At 42.5% G+C, this 18,231-nt stretch overlaps 1 protein-coding gene across 1 annotated transcript in view; it reads left to right on the forward strand.

Annotated features, from left to right (window-relative positions):
* The window catches only part of ADARB1 (adenosine deaminase RNA specific B1), a 61,206-nt gene extending 43,459 nt beyond the window's left edge, over positions 1-17,747 (forward strand). The window contains exons 6-11 of the mRNA XM_030952455.1: positions 316-484; positions 989-1,137; positions 1,737-1,905; positions 9,964-10,145; positions 15,331-15,509; positions 16,902-17,747. Coding sequence (XP_030808315.1) covers positions 316-484; positions 989-1,137; positions 1,737-1,905; positions 9,964-10,145; positions 15,331-15,509; positions 16,902-17,078 — 1,025 coding nt within the window. The 3' untranslated portion in view covers positions 17,079-17,747. The remainder of the gene's footprint in view (positions 1-315; positions 485-988; positions 1,138-1,736; positions 1,906-9,963; positions 10,146-15,330; positions 15,510-16,901) is intronic.
* Positions 17,748-18,231: the final 484 nt, after the last annotated feature.

An 18,231-nucleotide genomic window follows, 5' to 3' on the forward strand; every position in this document is an offset into this window, starting at 1 on the left:
AAGCACTTTGGATCTCAGGCTTTAATTATTCTTCTTGAAGCAGCACTTTCTACCTGCAGGTTTTCAATTTTTAACTTGTCTGAGCTCCAATGTGAAAAAAATAGTTCTCATAAGAAATACTGATGGTGCTGGTGCAGGGAGGTATGGCTGAGTGAAGCTTTTGTTTTAAATAAATTATCAGAAGAAAAAACATTTATTTTTTTAAAAGAAGCAAACAACCAAAAAAAAGAGCCTTGTTTGGGTTCTGCAAGAAGATCACTCTGTGCATTTTTTGTCTTGTTAATTGCATCTCCTTCCTGAAATTTTGTTTTGCAGGTACAGATGTGAAAGATGCCCTGGTAATAAGTGTTTCTACAGGAACAAAATGCATCAATGGTGAATACATGAGTGATCGGGGTCTTGCATTAAATGATTGCCATGCAGAAATCATAGCTCGACGGTGTCTGCTGAAGTTTCTGTACACACAACTTGAGCTTTACCTAAGGTAAGCTGGAGGGAAAAAGATGATGAACTGATCCCACAGAGCTGAAAAAGTGTCTGTGGAAAGCATCTCTCTTCATTATTTCAGTGTAAAGCACTTGTCCTGTTGCATTAGGATGTTGAATTTAGAACTCGTGCCCTTTGCCCTGAAGTTTGAGTAGAACAAAACATGTATTCAGTGAGGTGTCAGTCATGAGAGGGGAGGACAGGGAAAATAATTGGCAATCATTTTGTAAGCTGTAAATGTATAAATCAAAATAATATGAAGTGGGCTAAAGGTTGCTGATGTTTCAAGTGCCTCAAAGCTCTTGACATCTGGGATTGCCACAGACTCTTTGTTTCCTGTCTCGATGGTCCTTTAATTTAGTTAATTGTCACAACTGTTAGATTTATATTACAGAAATTTCAGCCATCCTGTGTTTGTTTTTAATGCCTGTTAAGTCTGCTCAGCTTATGCCTATTTCCATGTTAATGTCAGTTTTGACTCCAGCTTTCTTCTCTGTTTCAGCAATAAAGAAGATCAGCAAAAATCCATTTTCATCAGGTCAGAGCAAGGCGGGTTTAAGCTGAAGGAGAATGTGCAGTTCCATCTCTATATCAGCACATCTCCTTGTGGTGATGCTCGGATTTTCTCACCCCATGAGGCAGCACAAGAGGGTATGGCAGCAGTCCTCCTCTTCCACCCAAGGGAGCTTAAATTGTTCTTGGGGCATGTACAAGCAGCATGGTTAAAATCTAGGTGTCTTCTTTCCTTTTAGCATAGAAGTGTGTTAGACAAAGATCTCTTCCAAAAAATCTGAGCTGTTCTTCCTCTGTGGTAGAAGTTCAGTATAGAGTGATGAGCCCTGTGGTCTTGAAGAGGCTGATGCTAACTGAGATAAGCCAGTGAGTCAGCAAGTATTCCTACAGAACTAACCATCCCCTTTCCCTGTTTCCATCCTTTAACAGCAGTTCTCTGCTTGCCCGTTCCACAGTCTGCCCATTAACTTCATTTTAACTCTGTAACACACAGAACAGAGCTCAAGAGCTGCCTGCTTCCTACTGCTCCTTTGGTGAAAGCTTGGTTTAACTGCAGGTGTGTTTTGGAAGGCAGTATTTGTGAGAGGTGTCTGATGCTGTAGCTGAGTTGCCAAGAGCAGTAGGAACTGTGATGCAAGCCAGCAGTATACCTTAAGTCAGTCCTTCTTACTGTGATTCTAATGTAAAACCCTTTGAGAAGGTTCCTCAGCTGATCCTCGGTGTTTTTTGTCCTTCAGACCAAGGGGACAGACATCCAAACCGCAAAGCCAGAGGACAGCTCCGGACCAAAATCGAGTCTGGGGAAGGAACCATCCCTGTGCGCTCCACCACCACCATCCAGACCTGGGATGGGGTACTGCAAGGGGAGAGGCTGCTCACCATGTCCTGCAGTGACAAGATAGCCAGGTGAGACTCTGAATGGTTCAGATGTTATTGCTGGAGGAGGGCATGGGGCAAGGGGAAATGGCCTTAAGCTGAAGCAGGGCTGGGTTGGGTGGGATACTGGAAAGAAATTCTTCCCTGTGAGGGTGCTGAGGCCCTGGCACAGGGTGCTCAGAGAAGCTGTGGCTGCCCCATCCCTGGAAGTGTTCAAGGCCAAGGCTGGATGAGGCTTGGAGCAGCCTGGACTAGTGGAAGGTGTCCCTGCCCGTGGCAGAGGGGTGGAATAAGATAAATCTTTAAGGTCCTTCCAATCCAAAACCATCCTGTGGTTCCTACGAGAGAGGAGGCGTGCATGGTACCCACAGTGAATGTGCAGGGAATTCATGGGCTTATCTCACTGCTTGGACATAGTGTGAGGGTGGCTGTCACCCCTGTGATAAAGCTCTGATTGTTCACCTGCAATTGGTGTCAGAGGCAGGGTGTAGTCACTCTGTACCATTCCAGCCACATCAAGTCATGACAGCTTTGTTTTGTATTTCTGTCACTGGGGAACAGCAGAGGAATGTTTTAGACTTTTTTCCCCCTAAAGTAGTATAGCATTAGGAAAACAGTACAATAAATCTGTTGCATTACTTATATTTGGGTAACTTCCTCTGATATATGCCCTTGCCCCATCATTGGAAATGTTCCAAGTCAGGTTGGATGGGGCATCCTGGTCTAGTTGAAACTGTCCCTGCCCATCCACAAGGATGGAAGAGGACAAGCTTTAAAGTCCCTTCCAACCCAAACCATTTCATGATATTAAAGATTCCTACATTTTCCCTGCATAGTTTAGATTTGTATTATTTTTATGGTGAAAAGTGTCCCTGTTAAAAAAATTCTAATTGATGGGCACTTCTAGTTCTTAATCTAAAATTTTAATTATAGTTTAAATCTTTTATTGAAATTAAATATTTTTTCCAGAACAATATTTTAATTTATATTTCATCATATTCCTTTTTGGAATTTTTCCAAATTCCTTTGTTCTTTTTGACAAAGATTGAAAGATTTTTGTTGTTTGTTTTCAAAATCATAAATGGACAAAAAAACAGCAGTGGTGTTCTTTAACAAGCATTGGAAGGATGGGAGAGTTGCAACATCATAATTTTTTTAAATGAGTCTGCATGTTTGCAGCTTTTGTGCTCTTGCAAAGTAGATGAGAAGTGGCAAATTTTTCAGCTGATGATACTTTAGTTATTTTCACTGATATGTATGCTATATATGTTTTAATTAAAAGAGCTCTGCTGTTTTCTCAAGTCACCGTTAGCCTGATTTAAAGTTTAATAAAGATATTAAGTTGGAACTATTCTTGTGAACTGCATATGCCAAATGAAAAATAGAGGAGGAAGGTTATATAATGGCTTTGTTCCTTTAGTCTTGTCTCAAGTAATCATCATCTCTACTGAGCAAAGACATTTTTATTTTAGTTTAAATACCCCTAACTTAAATGAGTAGGGCCTTTCAGAAGCTAGGACAGGCAGCTGGGGAAAGGTAATTCTACAAAAATGACATTTTGGCTTCTTTTATAATATTTTCAGTAAAATTCATGAAATAAATCCCCAGGTTTCATGCCAGGGGCTTTTCCCAACCATGTTCTTTTATCCTATTGTCATTGCAAATATATAAAAAAAAGCCAGTTGTTGGGCTGGAACACATTTGACTCTTTTGTTGATTTTGTGTGATGCAGAACAGAATCCATCTCTCGCTTCCATAGCTAGCTGTCACCTCTCCTTGGGGCTAATGGCAATAATTTTGTTTGTGCCACTGAAGGAAGCAAATAGAACCCCTTGACACAGAACCAAGAGGGTATGACGGGTAAGGAGGCCCAAATTTTCTTTTTTTTTACGTTGCCCTGACAAGTTTTGTCCACTGATATTTGAAAGAATGCCTTGCTCTGTAGTGTCCAGCAATCAGTCCTCCAGAATGCCTCAGACCCAGGAATTTCCACTGAGCTTTCCCAGAGGTTCACAAGTCACAGCCTGGGAAAGATGTGGATGAATTTGGGGTGTGGGATTGCAGTTGTATCAAACCACTTGTGTCTGAAGTGCCTCATCTCTGTGGATTATCTGGATAATCCAAGTTGCTGTTTCCAGCCTTTGAGTGGTGGCTTTGTGGCACTTAGGTGAAGTACCTGAGGGCAGGTGGTGAGAAATGACTACCCAAGGTGTACCATTATGGAACCTCTCAGCTAAGCTCACGTATGTTACAATCTGGTTTGAACCAAGAAGAACAAAGAAAAATAAGTCTCCGGGTATAAAAGGGACAGAACTTTGAATGTTCAAAAAATACCCAAAAAACGTGATTAAAATGAAAAGAGGTTAGATCTTGGTGCCAAAAAATTGATATATTTTATTTAGTAGTAAAAGAGGCAATGAGAAAGAAAGAGGAAAGAAAGAAATAGAGAAAGAAGTGTGTATGGGGGGTAGGAGGACAGGGGGAGAGTGACCGGGGTTAGGTAGGAGTGTCACCCTTCTGAGGGTCCCAGTGATGCCTCGTTGCTCCCTTCCATCTGGTCTTGGTCGTGAGGGTCCCCTGCAGCCCTGAAAAGTGTAGGATGCAGTGGGTGACTAAGTTTTGGGCAGGTGGGAATGCCCACGTGCCTCCTTGCAGAGGGCCAGTCGGACACTGTGCCTTGCAGGACTCTGGATGTGTTGCAGCATGTGTAGGGTCTGGGGACCCTTTTGGGGGACCTTTGATGGACCATAACACCTCCTCAGCTGTCCTGCAGCTTCTCCTGGGGTGAAGGGCTCCACAGCTGAGCTCTGCACAGCAGAGGATGGCATTACTGCCTCTGAGCAGAGGCTTTTTCAGCACACAGCCAAAACCTCTCCTCCCTGCACCCTTTGGTGCAGGGTCTGTGCCAGCCTGGCAGCTGATAGCCTCAGGGCTGTGCTCTCCACCCACAAGGTGCTAAGCTTGATCCCTCTCTGGATGTATTCTTCATCCCCCAACCCAGACCTGAGTCACTATCTTATCAACATGCACTCCAGGACCCCATTCAGGGCTTTGGTGGTTTTCTCTGCAGCTTTTATACAGTTTTGCTGTAATAGGCAAAGGTCCTTCGTGAAGATGTTGAAATCATAAACTATAACATTTCAGTCTCCAACAACATACAGGCAGCAAATCCAGGCAATGCCAAAAAAGCTGGGACAAGTCAGAGCTGTGTGGTTGCCTGCCTCTGTGCAGCTACAAGGGGGAAACTTTGATGTCTGTAGCTGCAAATCTGAAATGGTGTTGTGAGAAGAGCTGCTGTCAAAGGCCAGAGACTTCCTGCACTTGTGGTTTATAGTGTGGGCTGCTGACCCAGCCCCGTGATTTAAAAGATGTTCTCACTCCTTGTGAAGATACTGCTGCCTGTTTACAACTGTGGCTCTTGAAGAGGAGTGGTCACAGAGAATTAATGTCTTTAGGAGACAAAGAGAAGTCAGGTTTAAAATTCTGCATACCAGAAGCAGAAGTGGTTTCTGGGATAGTGCTACATCTCCACAGTGACACCTTCTTTCACTTGCCATCAGTTGCAAGTAAAAACTTGTGATAAATGAAGTGCCAACAAAATAATTTTAATTTCCTCATGGTAGTTTTTGTTTATAAATAATATTGATATGAGAAGTTCTTTGAACTGTAAACACTTGTCAGGTGTTGCCTTGTTTGAGTAGTGGCAGGAGACTCTTACTTTCCTGAGACGAATTTTGGCACCAGTTCCACTGGACACCATTGTGGGTCACACATAGTGACTCCCCTGCCCTATCCTGCTCTCTGCACGAAAATTATTAACGAAGATGTTTGATATTAACATCAAATTGTATGACTTACCTCCTGTTAGGCCTCCCTCAATTGTGCATTTTCTCTAAAATAATGTGAATAACAGAATTTCTGTACATTTTGCATTTGGAAAGTTCAGAGGAGAGTTTTTACCTGGCACATTTATTTTTAACTGGTTTTATTTTTGGCAAGAGGTGCTGCCAGCACGCTGTGAAAGGGTTGCTGAGAGTTAAATTTTGCTTACCTTCTCATGTGTCAAGAGCTGTGAAATCAGCTGCATTTCATGAAGAAATCCGCAGACCTTTTAGGAACCCACTGTAGATACCCCTGAGCAGATGGTGGTCCAACATAGCAAGGAGGAGAGGACTCCTCTTAATTTGGTGTCAGTCTCTGCTTTCTCCATCCTCTTTTTTTAGTGCAGTGTGCTTAAGAACAGCAGAAAGGTTGAGGAAGTGCATCCATCCTCCAGACTGTTATGAACAAGATACAGAGCAGTACATACAGAATAAGAAAACCAGTGAGTGTGGCAAATTTATAAAATTCAGATTTTTCCCACTGAGGTGCTCATCTATAAGGCATCAGGTGAGCACAGTACACAGAGTGTCCTCTGTGTAAATGGACAGGAGTTGAACACAGCCCATGTGCATTGATCTGCAAAGGTCCAGGCTGGGGATGAGCCTGTAAAGGTGCTGGGATGTACTGGTTTGAAGGAGCATTTCCCAGCACTGTCCTTCTACTCCAGCAGTGAAGGAATCACAGTTAACTGTACCCCCAGCTCAGATCAGGACACCTCTGTTTAAATGTTAGCAGTTTGAATGTAAATCTTGTGGCTATTTATACCAATCTAAGAACTTGGCACTTTAAATGTCTTTAAGGTAAAGTTTTTGAAGATTGTCAGAGAAAATTCTTGTAGTAACTTAAAACCAGAACACTCAGAATATGTTAAATACTGTCATAAGACAGTTTTTTTTGCTTACCTTAGACAAGCATTGCAGGTGTTTCCAGTGAGAAGGTTTACATTGGGAGAGTTTCCCTGCCTGTTGTCCTGGGTGTTCTTTCCCATCTGTAACTCTCTGTTTTACATGCCTTACTTTAGGCATTTCAGTATCTGCAGCGTTCCTGTGTTCTGCTCATGCTCATTCTTTAGCACCCAGGTTTGGGTTTGTAAGCTAGACTTAGGTCACTTCACTTACTTAACTATTTTCTGATGCTATTTTTAATGTGAAGAAAAAAAAGTTCCATTGTTTAAATGCTCCCCTGGAAAGACAACGCTGACTTGAAGTTTTCTGCAGTGCATTTTGCTTTTTCTGCTCTGCACTGCATGGTTTGTAGTGAAATACAGCATTTGGCCCCTTAATTTCAAAAGAAATGTTGCTTTTAGTAAAGGTTAATGCTATTTTGGCAGCAGTTGTTGGTGTGAGTTCTGACAGTCTGTGTTTGTAAGCTGGAGGATGAGGCAGTTTTACCACTTCTGGAGGTGATGCCTGTGGCCTTTTGAAAACTGATGTGTGGTGGTGGTTCCTTCTCAGTTTATATTCATAAAAGTTGTTGGAGTGTACATGCTGATGGAAGTGAGATATTACTGTTTGACAGAAGTACAGGATAAAAAAGGAACAAGGAGAAAGTCTCCATGCAGTCCTTGCTTTCACTCTGCTGTGATCTGCAGAACACAACCATAAATCTGCCAGGGAGAGGCTGAGGGATCTGAGGAGCTCAGCCTGAAGGAAAGGAGGCTCAGGGGTGACCTCCTTGCTCTCCACAGCTCCCTGGTGGGAGGGCAGAGTTAGCTGAGGGTTGGTCTCAAGGGACAGGACCAGAGGAAATGGCCTCAAGCTGTGCCAGGTGAGGTTCAGGTTGGATATTGGGGAAAAGTTTGGCCAGGCACTGGAACAGGCCGCCTAGGGAAGTGGTGGAGTGTCCCTGGAAGTGTCCAAAAGGTGTGTGGGTGTGGCACCTGGGAACAGTGCTGAACAGGATGGTGCTGGACAGGGTTAGTGGTTGGACTTGATGATTTTGGAGGGCTTTTCCAGCCCTAGTGATTATGTGATTCTTTTGGGTTTCATGTTTGTCTCTGCACTATAACCAGTTCCTGATACAAGAATACATTTCTGTAGAGAAGTAGATGTTTTTCTATTATAACTATGAAATTTAAAGCTAGTTTTCTAAACCTAACCACCACCCAACCCTGCCTACTGAATGTGAAGAGTTTTGGTTGTGTGAGTGGTTTCTGCAGTGCCTGCACAGCCCACTGCTCTGAGCCCAGCACGAGTGTGTGCTGGGGGGCCAGAGGGGACTCAGCACAGCCCAGAAAAGCAGTTCATACAGTTCATATAGAACATCAGTTCATACAGTCCTCTCTGCAGAGCCTTGCTCAGCTCTCCTCACTCCTCATCCTCCTCTTATCAGAACTTCATAAGGGAAATGTCAGCTTTCATTTCTGCACCACAGAAGGTCACCAGCTGTGGGAGGAAGCAGCAAAACACGAGCTCTGGAAACACTGAAGTCAGAAGTAAGGAAAAGGGTCTGGCTGAGGGTTTATTTAGGGAGTAAGGGCTTGCCAGAGGAGTGCTTTGGCCTATTTTAAAATGTCTATCATCACTTGAGCACTGATCTTGTAATGTAAAATGGGGTGTGCCTTGTCTTTGCAATGCTCAGTCTTGAATTCTCTTTCCAGATGTTTCTTCCATAGTATTACCTGTGTCTGTAGCAGTCAGAAAGGCATATTGGTCCTGGGAAGCCACAATTTTCACTTGATATATCTTCACTCTGACTCTTGGTTGCTGATTGTGTTCTCAGTCTTATAAAAAATATGCCTTTACTCCATGTAAAATACACCTCATATATTAGCACAGTATTTTTATTCACTAATTAAGGCCAGGTTTTTTAATGATGGGTGGGTAAATTAATGCACATTGCCTCCATTTTCATCATCACTAAAGATATGCAAAGAAATAGTTTCTTTGGATTATAATCTTTGTTCTACCATTTTGATATTAAAAAAAGGAAGCATGTTGCAAGTCCTGAAGTGTAGTTCAGTTATTGCAGTAGTGGAACAGTTCTGATGTGGAGTTCCTAGCCTAAAAAGATGCTGATGTGTATCCTGCCCAGCACAAGCTGCAGGAAACACTGTCAGCAGCATCTGAATTCCCTGGTTTCCTTGGAGAACCTTGCAACCTGCTGTAGCATGGGCTTTTTAACAAGGACAACCATTCTGTGCTCCTCTCTTTTATCCAAGCACCAAAGGAAACTTTTCCTGCTGCTTGTGTCTGGCTTTGCAGTTGGACTCCAGCTCCAGGTTGGACAGGGCTTGAAGCAACCCGGGGTAGTGGAAGGTGTCCCTGCCCGTGGCAGGGTTTAAAACTAGATCATGTTTAAGGTCCCTTCCAAGCCAAACCATTCTGAGATTCCAAGACTGAAATATGGTATTTTCACAGTGCCTCAGTATTTCTCAGAGCAAGGCAGTGAAAATACTCTGCAGGAGATGTTGAGGTTTTCCAGAGTATTTTGTGTGACAGTTACAGAGACATTGAGAGCAGAAACTTTATCAAATGAGCACAATTAAAAAAAAAAATCACAATCAGGATTTTGCTCCTAGGCATTCTGTATCCCTGCCACCAGACCTGATCCAGTGTAAATCACAGTGCTCAAACAGGGATTTATGTTTGGAATCTCTGAAGCAGCTAAAGGGAGCAAGGACTGTATGCATTCTTTGTGTGTTTTCAGTTTTCATAGTCAGTTTTGTCCCTGCTCAAAGGCCAGTGCTCATGCCCTTTCTGTCAGCAGGGTGTGGCCAGTTGGGCCAGGGTTGAAGGACAGGCCTTTCCTTGTGGTAGTGAGGTGTGGAGGTCTTGCAGAGAATCCTTCTTGTGCTCTGGGAAGGATGCTCTTCTCCCTGCCAGGTGTCTTCTGCAGGTATGAGCTGCTGTTTCTGGTGGAGAACCTCACAGTTTGGCTTTCTCCCATTGAGTGATCCTGTCCATCTCTGGCAATAGAGTGCTGGATAATGCATCACCAGGCATGTTAGCAGGGCTACAAGTTACAGAGTGCTCCTGTTTTAGTCATTTTACTCAGGATAACACTGAGTATTCCCTAAGCTGATCTCTGAAATTGTGGCAGGTGTTACAGCTTGTGCTACCATAGTCATGTGCTAGTCAGGAGGAAGGGTTGAAAGTCTGGTCCATTGTGATTAACTGCTGTTATGTCTGGCAGATGTTACTTGTTTCATTAAAAAGAAAGTGTTTTTTTGTTTTTTGTTTTGTTTTGTTTTTCCCTCCCTCTTAGGTGGAACGTATTGGGTATTCAAGGAGCCTTACTTAGCCTCTTTGTGGAGCCAATTTACTTCTCTAGCATCATCTTGGGGAGTTTATATCATGGGGATCATCTATCCAGAGCCGTTTACCAGAGGATAGCAGAGATAGAAGATCTACCACCTCTTTATACACTCAACAGACCTTTACTTAGTGGCAAGTATCTAATGGAGAAGGCCGTGCCGGTAACTAAGTCTGTTCCAGTAGCATTGTAATTTTGTAGTTCTCAAAACCTTGCAAACTGTGTGCTGTGAGTGAACTGCTTGCTGCTTGCAATAGAGAAGCTGTGGTCCAAACATAATACAGACACCCAGTCAGAAATACCATAGCAAGGACCTTTAAAAGTTGGAAAGAGCTGGGGGATGAAACTTGGGGTGAGTTTTCACACCGTGCCTGTCTGGAGCATGCCCAGGGAGATGTGAAGAGAGTTGAAGGCTTAGGGAAATCTCCTCCCACCTGTGGAATAGTGTGTTAGCACTCACTGTCACTTCTCTTGCACTGCACATTTTTGTTGAGTGGTCCCTTCACCTCTCAGTGTGCCAACTTGATTCACAATCTTTAGGTCAATAATCAACTCAGAATGGACAGAGATAACACCTCACCTGTCTTAAATTCTAAAATGGCTTGTTGCAGTAATGCTCTGAAAGCTTTAAAAGTGAAATCTCATCCTCCCTCTCACTCACTGTGTTTATTGCTTTGTTCTGTAGAGATTAGCTTTTGGCATGTCTTTATTTTCCAGGGAAGAAAAAGCAGCTCATAATTTTAAAGCATGTTTAAAGTTTGACATGAATTTTTAAAAAAGATTTAGGGAGGGAGTGGGGAAAAGAGCATTGTGAACAATGAGTAGTTCTTTAGGTAAGAAAGGTTATAAGGACTCCCTGAACTAGGATGTATAAAAATGTTAAGTAATGTATTTGTCCTTATATTAGCAACACTCTGTACCAAATATCTAATAATTTTATAGGCATAATAGCTGATCTGTAGACTGTTTCTGCCTGATTTTGGGGAATTTTATCAGTCCTTCAAGACAGCAGGATTGTGGCAGGGTGAGAAGCATTTTTGTTATCCTTTTCACAGCATGTAACAGTACCTTGTCTTCTTGAAAATCATCTTTCTGCAATGGTGCTATCATCTATTTCCCATGAAAGAGAACCATCTGTTTAAACAGTTGAGCCAGGACTTGCTGTGCAGCAGAGAGAGTCTGGAAATGTTCTCAGCTGTGGAGTTTTCACAAAAATACACATCTCAAAAATGTACAGAAAGCTGCTTTAGGAGCTTGGGCTGAGAACTGTGTTGATGTATTTTCTGTTACTGGTTCAGTCTTGAGGTCTGATTTTCTGACCTCTGCTGTTAGATGCAGCTGGGACATTTGTGTAGCTGCCCATGTGCTCTTGGATTCACATTTTTTTCAGTGTACTCTTACCTAGGAGAAGCATGGCAGAAATACCTGTCTCCAGTTCTGTGTTCTTTCTTGTATCTCACACACACACACGCCCCTCTGAGATTTATTTCCACCAGGGGGATGAACTAGAACAGAAACACCTGTGTTGCTCCACTGTCCTGCCTGTTTAGCTGAGAGAGCACTGTAAAAACAGGTTTTCTTCCTCTAATAAAGCAAATTTAATGTCTGCTGGGGCACCTGCATTAAGTCAAAATTATTTTGAGATACTGTTTGTACTGCTAAAAATTGTCTTTCATCATCTTTCTTTGTTTATAAGACTTTTTACTTAGCCCTTTTGGCAGCAGATTGAATCATAGAATCATTAAGGTTGTAGAAGACCCCCAAGATCATCTAATCCAGCCATGAGCCCAGCACTGCCCTGTCCACCACTAACACATCCCCATATATTCAATTCCAGTGGGGAGCAGGCATACCAGAGCAGGTGTTTTTCAGCTGAGGGATGCAGGAAATCTGTCTGTTCATAGAAAACTCCCCCCTACGCTGACTCTTGGAAGCCTTGGTTGCAGGATCCAGCTTTTGAGGGCAGTTGAGCTCTCCCTGAGAGGTGGCTTGAAGAGAAGACAAGTTTGAATCTTGTAAATTTGTAGAATAATCTGAAAAAAAAAAAGATTTCTCAGTCAGAGTGAGGGTGCTTGGATAAATCAGCCAATATCAAGTTGCCCATCTGCAGAGTGACCTGCACAAACTCTTTTTGAGGGGGGAGCCACTGTGGGAGGTGGGCATGCAGGAGTTCACCTGGGCTGAAGTCTGAGTCAGGTACTGAGATCTTTGTGTTTAGAAATCCTTAACACATCTTTCGGTTGTTCATTCCTGGTTCCATTTTTTTAAATGCTTTCAACTTTTTGCCATCCACAGCCTCCGTGGGTAAGGAGAACTGTGGAATGTGCCAAGGTTTGTGCAGAGGAACTTCCTTTCTGCTAATTTCCTCAACTGGGTGTTCCTGAGTGCTCTGTGAGATCCAGGCCATAAGCAGTGGTCACGACACTCACTTTTCTGTACCTCTCAGGTATTCCTCCCTACATAAATCCTGGTTTTTGCAAGCTGAAGTGTCTTAGTTTACTTTGTTGTTTCTTGCACAGAGACCCTTTCACATTTTTGTGATAATTTTTGTGCTAGTGAGACCAGGGCAATACCTGATATTCAGGGTAAAGCAGCAATACTTGTCCATGTAGTGGCATATATTCTGATCACTTCCCTGATCCTTCACTGATAATTCCTGACCTTCACTTTGGTTACTGTTGGTGACTGACCTGACCTTTTGGTAGAACTGAATGTTAGAAACTAAAATCTCATTCCTGAATGCTAATAGAGAGCTCCAAGTCCAGCACTCCTTGTGCAAGGTTGCTTTGGTTTTTTTCCAAATATGTGTAGCTTTACATTCATCTGTAAGGAATTTCATCTGCCTTTTTATTGCCTAGACACGCAGTATGGGAGGTTTTTTCTACCACTTTTTGCTCTTGCTCCTGTTATTGCTGTTTAAAAATAATTTAGTATCATCAATGATCCTACCTTTGTTTTCTTCCCCTCCACATCCCAGGTCTGCCCTGAGCTGGAGGCTCTCCAGCTGTGTTCACTCTTCCCAAAGAGATCATCTTTATCCAAATGTTAGTGAATTTGTTTTTAAGGTAGACAAAAATAAATCCAGCAGAACTTCTGGTGGTTTTTTTTTTTATTTGCCTGTTCCCTTGGTACCTTATCCTCCTGTTCACATTGGTGTTTTTCAGCTGTCTGTGTCCTTTTTCATGAAGCTTGTTTTAGCTCTCTCCTCAAAGCACTGTCAAACTTTATTATTTATATAAGCAGTGGCACAAAGAGCTGTGACCTTTGCTTTTGTTTATTATATCCCTTTGTGATAATAGTCAACAATAAGTTCTGAGCAACGTTCTCTAAATAGATTTAGTTCTATTAGTTTTCAAAGAAGAGTAAAATATTTGGCTTTCTAGCCTAAATTTCTTTTCTGTTTCCAATCTCAGCATATTGTGCTATATTCATGTCTAGATTTTGAGGGGGAAGATAGGACCCACGTAAAGTTTTATCAAATGCTTTAATTTTGGGATGACCTTTATTCCCTGCCCCTGCTACTTCTGATCCACCATCAGGGACTCCTTTGACATCTCTCCACGTTCTTGCTTACAATTAAGCAGCTGAATGGGTTGTTGTTAATTAAATCTATTTGATATTCTAAATCTGGGTTGGTTTTGGTGGTTTTAAAAAAAAATTAATTCATCAAAAACCAAGGAGTAGAATCATATAATTGCAGTAGAGATGTAGTGCATGCTGGATGTTCAGCTTTGTCATCTTTATTTGATTTGCTTGTGGGACTGGTTGTGATATCACAAGTGTTTTGGAGTACTTGATGACCTCTGTCTGATCCCTGTACTTGTTTAATAGTGTGTGGAATGAAAGAAAAGGTAGTAGCATAGATGTCATTAAAGGAAAAAAAGACAAAAAATTGCCATGTGGCATCAATTTCTTAGCACTTTTGCCTCAGTACTTTTGGTAAAACCAACTTTTGTGCCAATTCTCATTATTTTTCAGCTTATATTTTAAGAAAATGGGGAATCGTAGGTTATTTTCTGTTATTATTCAGTTAATTATTTCTTATCAGTCATAGTGACAAGATTGATCCAAACCTATGCTAAAAATACAAAAGCTTCAGTGATTTATATTTCAAAGGGTTTCTTTGTTTATTAAATGAGGAATTGATGATAGGAAGCAAACTGAATTTTGCTGGGACATTCTGACCTTGCCCACTCTCAGTGCTGGGCCAGAGGTGTCATGAGACTGAGCCAGGTGAGCCAGTCCTGCTCCCAGGTGCCCAGCTTTATTGGATTGTGTTCCAGATATCAGCCAGAAATGCATCCTGCTGTGTTCCTTATGTTCAATTTCCACAAGTTCTTTAGATTTTATTAAGTGTAGGACCTGGCCTAACAGTGAAATCGGTTCTTGGTGGGAGTTGGCTTAAAGTAAAAATGGGATTTATATTTACTAGAAAGAACAAATTGCCCTGGTGCTTTGTTCTCTCCTGGTGAGGTGACTGAGACGTCAAATAGAGTTTGGCCAGCCCTGCAATGTCTGAGGAGTCACACATGCATGGCGGCAGCTGCTGTGACTTTCATTGTGTACAGTCCATCTTTGGGCACCAGGGTGTTGGAGGAATAAATCCTGCCCTGGGCAGGCAGCCAGACTGGATTTGCACTTGAGTTGGATTGTGGTGGCTTTGCTTCTCCATCCCTGCAGGTAGAGCCACAGTTGGAAGGTGTCACATATTTTAACACCTGAGCAAAGTGATTTGAGTCCTGTTGGGAGTCCTGTGGTTCTCTGTCTCTGGGCTCAGTGTGCAGCACTGGGCCTGTGGAGTGGGGAGTCAGCTGGAACACAGTGGATTTGTGCTGGAAAACCCAAATGTCTGCCAGTTGTGGCTTTGTGGAGGGTGCTGAGCATGGGGCTCGCTTTCAATAGAATCACAGGATGGTTTGTGTTGGAAGGGACTGTAAAGCCCATCTCATTCCACTCCCTTCCACTATCTCAGGTTGCTCCAAGCCCCATCCAACCTGGCCATGAACACTTGCAGGGTTCATAGTTATTTGGAAGTGAGGTGAACCCCATGAACTCCTGCCACAGAGCTCTCCATGACCCCCTCTGCCAAGGAGGCTGCTTTCTCCAGAGGTGCACACTTGCCCTGCTGGGAGGGACAGAACTAGAGACCACTTTAGCCAGAATGATAGTGAGATGTCACTCTGTGAGTGGGTGAGAAATCTGCAGGAGAGAGCCCTCAAAATAAAAAGACCTGCTTCTAAGACTGTTCACCCTCCAACACAAAAGCAAAAGGCAAGCATTTGTATTCATTATCATCATTAAACATCGCTTTTCTTTCAGGTATCAGCAACGCAGAGGCCCGCCAGCCAGGGAAAGCCCCGAACTTCAGTGTGAACTGGACGGTGGGAGACTCAGGCCTGGAGGTCATTAATGCCACCACGGGCAAGGACGAGATGGGGCGCGCGTCGCGCCTCTGCAAGCACGCCTTCTACAGCCGCTGGATGCGCATCCACGCCAAGGTACGGCCCTGCTCAGGGCTGAGGGGAACACCTGCATGGGCTTGCTGCACTCACAAAACACTTCCTCAGCCTGCTTTAAGCTGTTTGAGCCTCATCTTAGAGCCACGGAATCATTAAGGCTGGGAAAGACCCTTAAGATTGTCAAGTCCAGCCATCAACGCAGCACCATCACCGTGTTCACGTAAAACCGTGCCCTCTAGCACCACATCCACACATTGTTTGAAGATTTCCAGGGAAAGTGAACCCACTGTAAAGCCTCTTCCAGTGCTTTACAACTCTTTCAGTGAAGTTTTTTTCCCCTACTATCTAATGAAACCCCTAATATCTAATTCTCTAATATCTAATGAATTCCCTAATATCTAATGACCCTAGTATGTCAGCCTGTTTTAAGCTGAGCCTCGTGTTAGAGCCACAGAATCATTAAGGCTGGGAAGGACCCTTAAGATGGTCAAGTCCAGCCATCAACACAGCTCCACCACCATGTTCACATTAAACCATGCCCTCTAGCACCACATCCCCAGGGATGGTGAATCCACCACTTCCCTGGGCAGCCTGTTCCAATACTTTACAACCCTTTCAGTAAATTTTTTCCCATAATATCTAATGAAATCCCTAATATCTAATTCCCTAATATCTAATTCTCTAATATCTAATGAATTCTCTAATATCTCAGCCTGTTTTAAGCTGAGCCTTGTGTTTTCCCTAATATCTAATGAATTCCCTAATATCTAATGAATTCTCTAGTATCTCAGCTTGTTTCAAGCTGAGCCACAGAATCATTAAGGCTGGAAAAGACCCTTAAGATGGTCAAGTCCAGCCATCAACGCCGCACCACCACCATGTTCACGTTACACCATGCCCTCTAGCACCACATTCACATGTTGTTGGAACATTTCCAGGGATGGTGACCCCACTGCTTCCCTGGGCAGCCTGTTCCAATGCTTTACAACCCTTTCAGTGAAAATTTTTTTCCCTAATATCTTATCTAAACCTCCCCTGGTGCAGCTTGAGGCCAGGTTGCTGCTGCTCCATGCAGTAATGGAGAAGAGCAATGTGTTTGTTAACTTGCTTTTTAATGTGATGCTGTCTGGTCCAAAATACATATTCCTTGGTTTATAGCTGAGTAAGCAAATGATACTGTCTCCTTTGAGCTTGCCTTTGCATTTTAATTTATTTGGAAGGATAATCCCATTTTCACTGCTGAGGTTTCACTCTTTACTCTCAGAAAGAAAACTTCCAGTAAGTATGCCTGTGGCTTTTTGGCCTCAACGTTTTGTTTGATGGATCCTTACCTTGTTTTAATATTAGCTGTTTAAATAACTCAGTCACTATGGTACTCTTTGGCCTAATGGGGCCTTGTCTCTCTCCTTCTCTTGTCTCTGAACCCCACAGCTTTCCTCCAGCTTGCGCTCCAAGATCCCCAAGCCCAACCTGTACCACGACACCAAGCAAGGAGCCACGGAGTATCAAACTGCTAAAGAGTGTTTGTTTAAAGCATTCCTGAAGGCAGGACTTGGAGCCTGGGTGGAGAAGCCCATAGAACAGGATCAGTTTTCTCTCACAGTCTGATTCACAAACTGCACATCACTTGGGAAGGGGAGTTGTTCTGGAGATTCCTGGTGTCCAGCGTTGCTTTCTGGCATCTCCACAACCGTCAAAACATCTTTCTGCTCTTTGGAGTTGGGTTTCTTTGGGTTTTTTTTGAAACTTCACAGTAGCTGTTTCTGTTTTGCCTAAGTATTGAAACTCAATGATGATGCAACACATAATTGTATATTTTGTTATAGGAAAGTAATTTCTGGTGTATTTCTAGAAATACTTTTACTGTAGAAAACTTGCAGTAAGGCTGTCCTTACTGTATACAATGACTCATTTTTTCTGGGTTAAAATAATTTCTTTTTTAATTCAATGTCATCAAGTGCATGAAGAAATTAATAGTTTCTCTAGGTTTTACACCACACTTTTAGGAAGTAGCTTAATTTTTAAAAAAGAAGATAGGTGACAAAGCTGATTCTACTCCTCTGTTAACTTGTTTTTCAACTGCAGATATTTTTAGTACATAGACCACAGAAGCGGAATGGAGTCTGGACAGCTAGTTTTTTTCCCAATTCCTTGCTCTTTAAAACCAGCTGCTGAAAATTTCATGTCTTTGATGTATGTATTTATTAGTCTGTGAGCCAGTTTTTAACATGCAGCTTTTTATTCTGTTTTTAAAAATACATTTACCTCCCATTTATACACATTGTGAAGTCTTCATTTTTTTTACCATTGTAAACTGGAAACATCAAAATAATTATTTGTAAGTTAAGAAGTTTAGTCTATAACATGCAGAAGCCTTTTTAGAAGTAGATGATTTGTGTATCCCAGGAACTCATCTGAATACAATCTTAACTGTAACAGCAATGTAACAGCTTTAAAAAACTCTGCTCATTTTAAGGGCACCAAGCCTGAGTTGCCAAAACCAGTGACTACTTGTTGGGTATTAATTGCTCTCCTCTAGAAACTCTTGTAACAGAGAAACCAATTCTTAAAACTTATTTCCTGTGAGTTATATCTGCTTTCAGCCAAATTGTTGTGTCTGAGATTCCCTTTTGCCTTGGGGCTTTACATGTGTGATGGGCATCATGAAGCTCATTAGGTAAGTTGCTCTCAAATGTGTGTCCATCTGTTTTGACTGTTCTTTTAAAAAACTGTTTTTCCTGAAGGTGTGGACACTTCTGCT

Source organism: Camarhynchus parvulus, chromosome 7 (assembly GCF_901933205.1).
Source record: "Camarhynchus parvulus chromosome 7, STF_HiC, whole genome shotgun sequence".
Classification (NCBI taxonomy): Eukaryota; Metazoa; Chordata; class Aves; order Passeriformes; family Thraupidae; genus Camarhynchus; species Camarhynchus parvulus.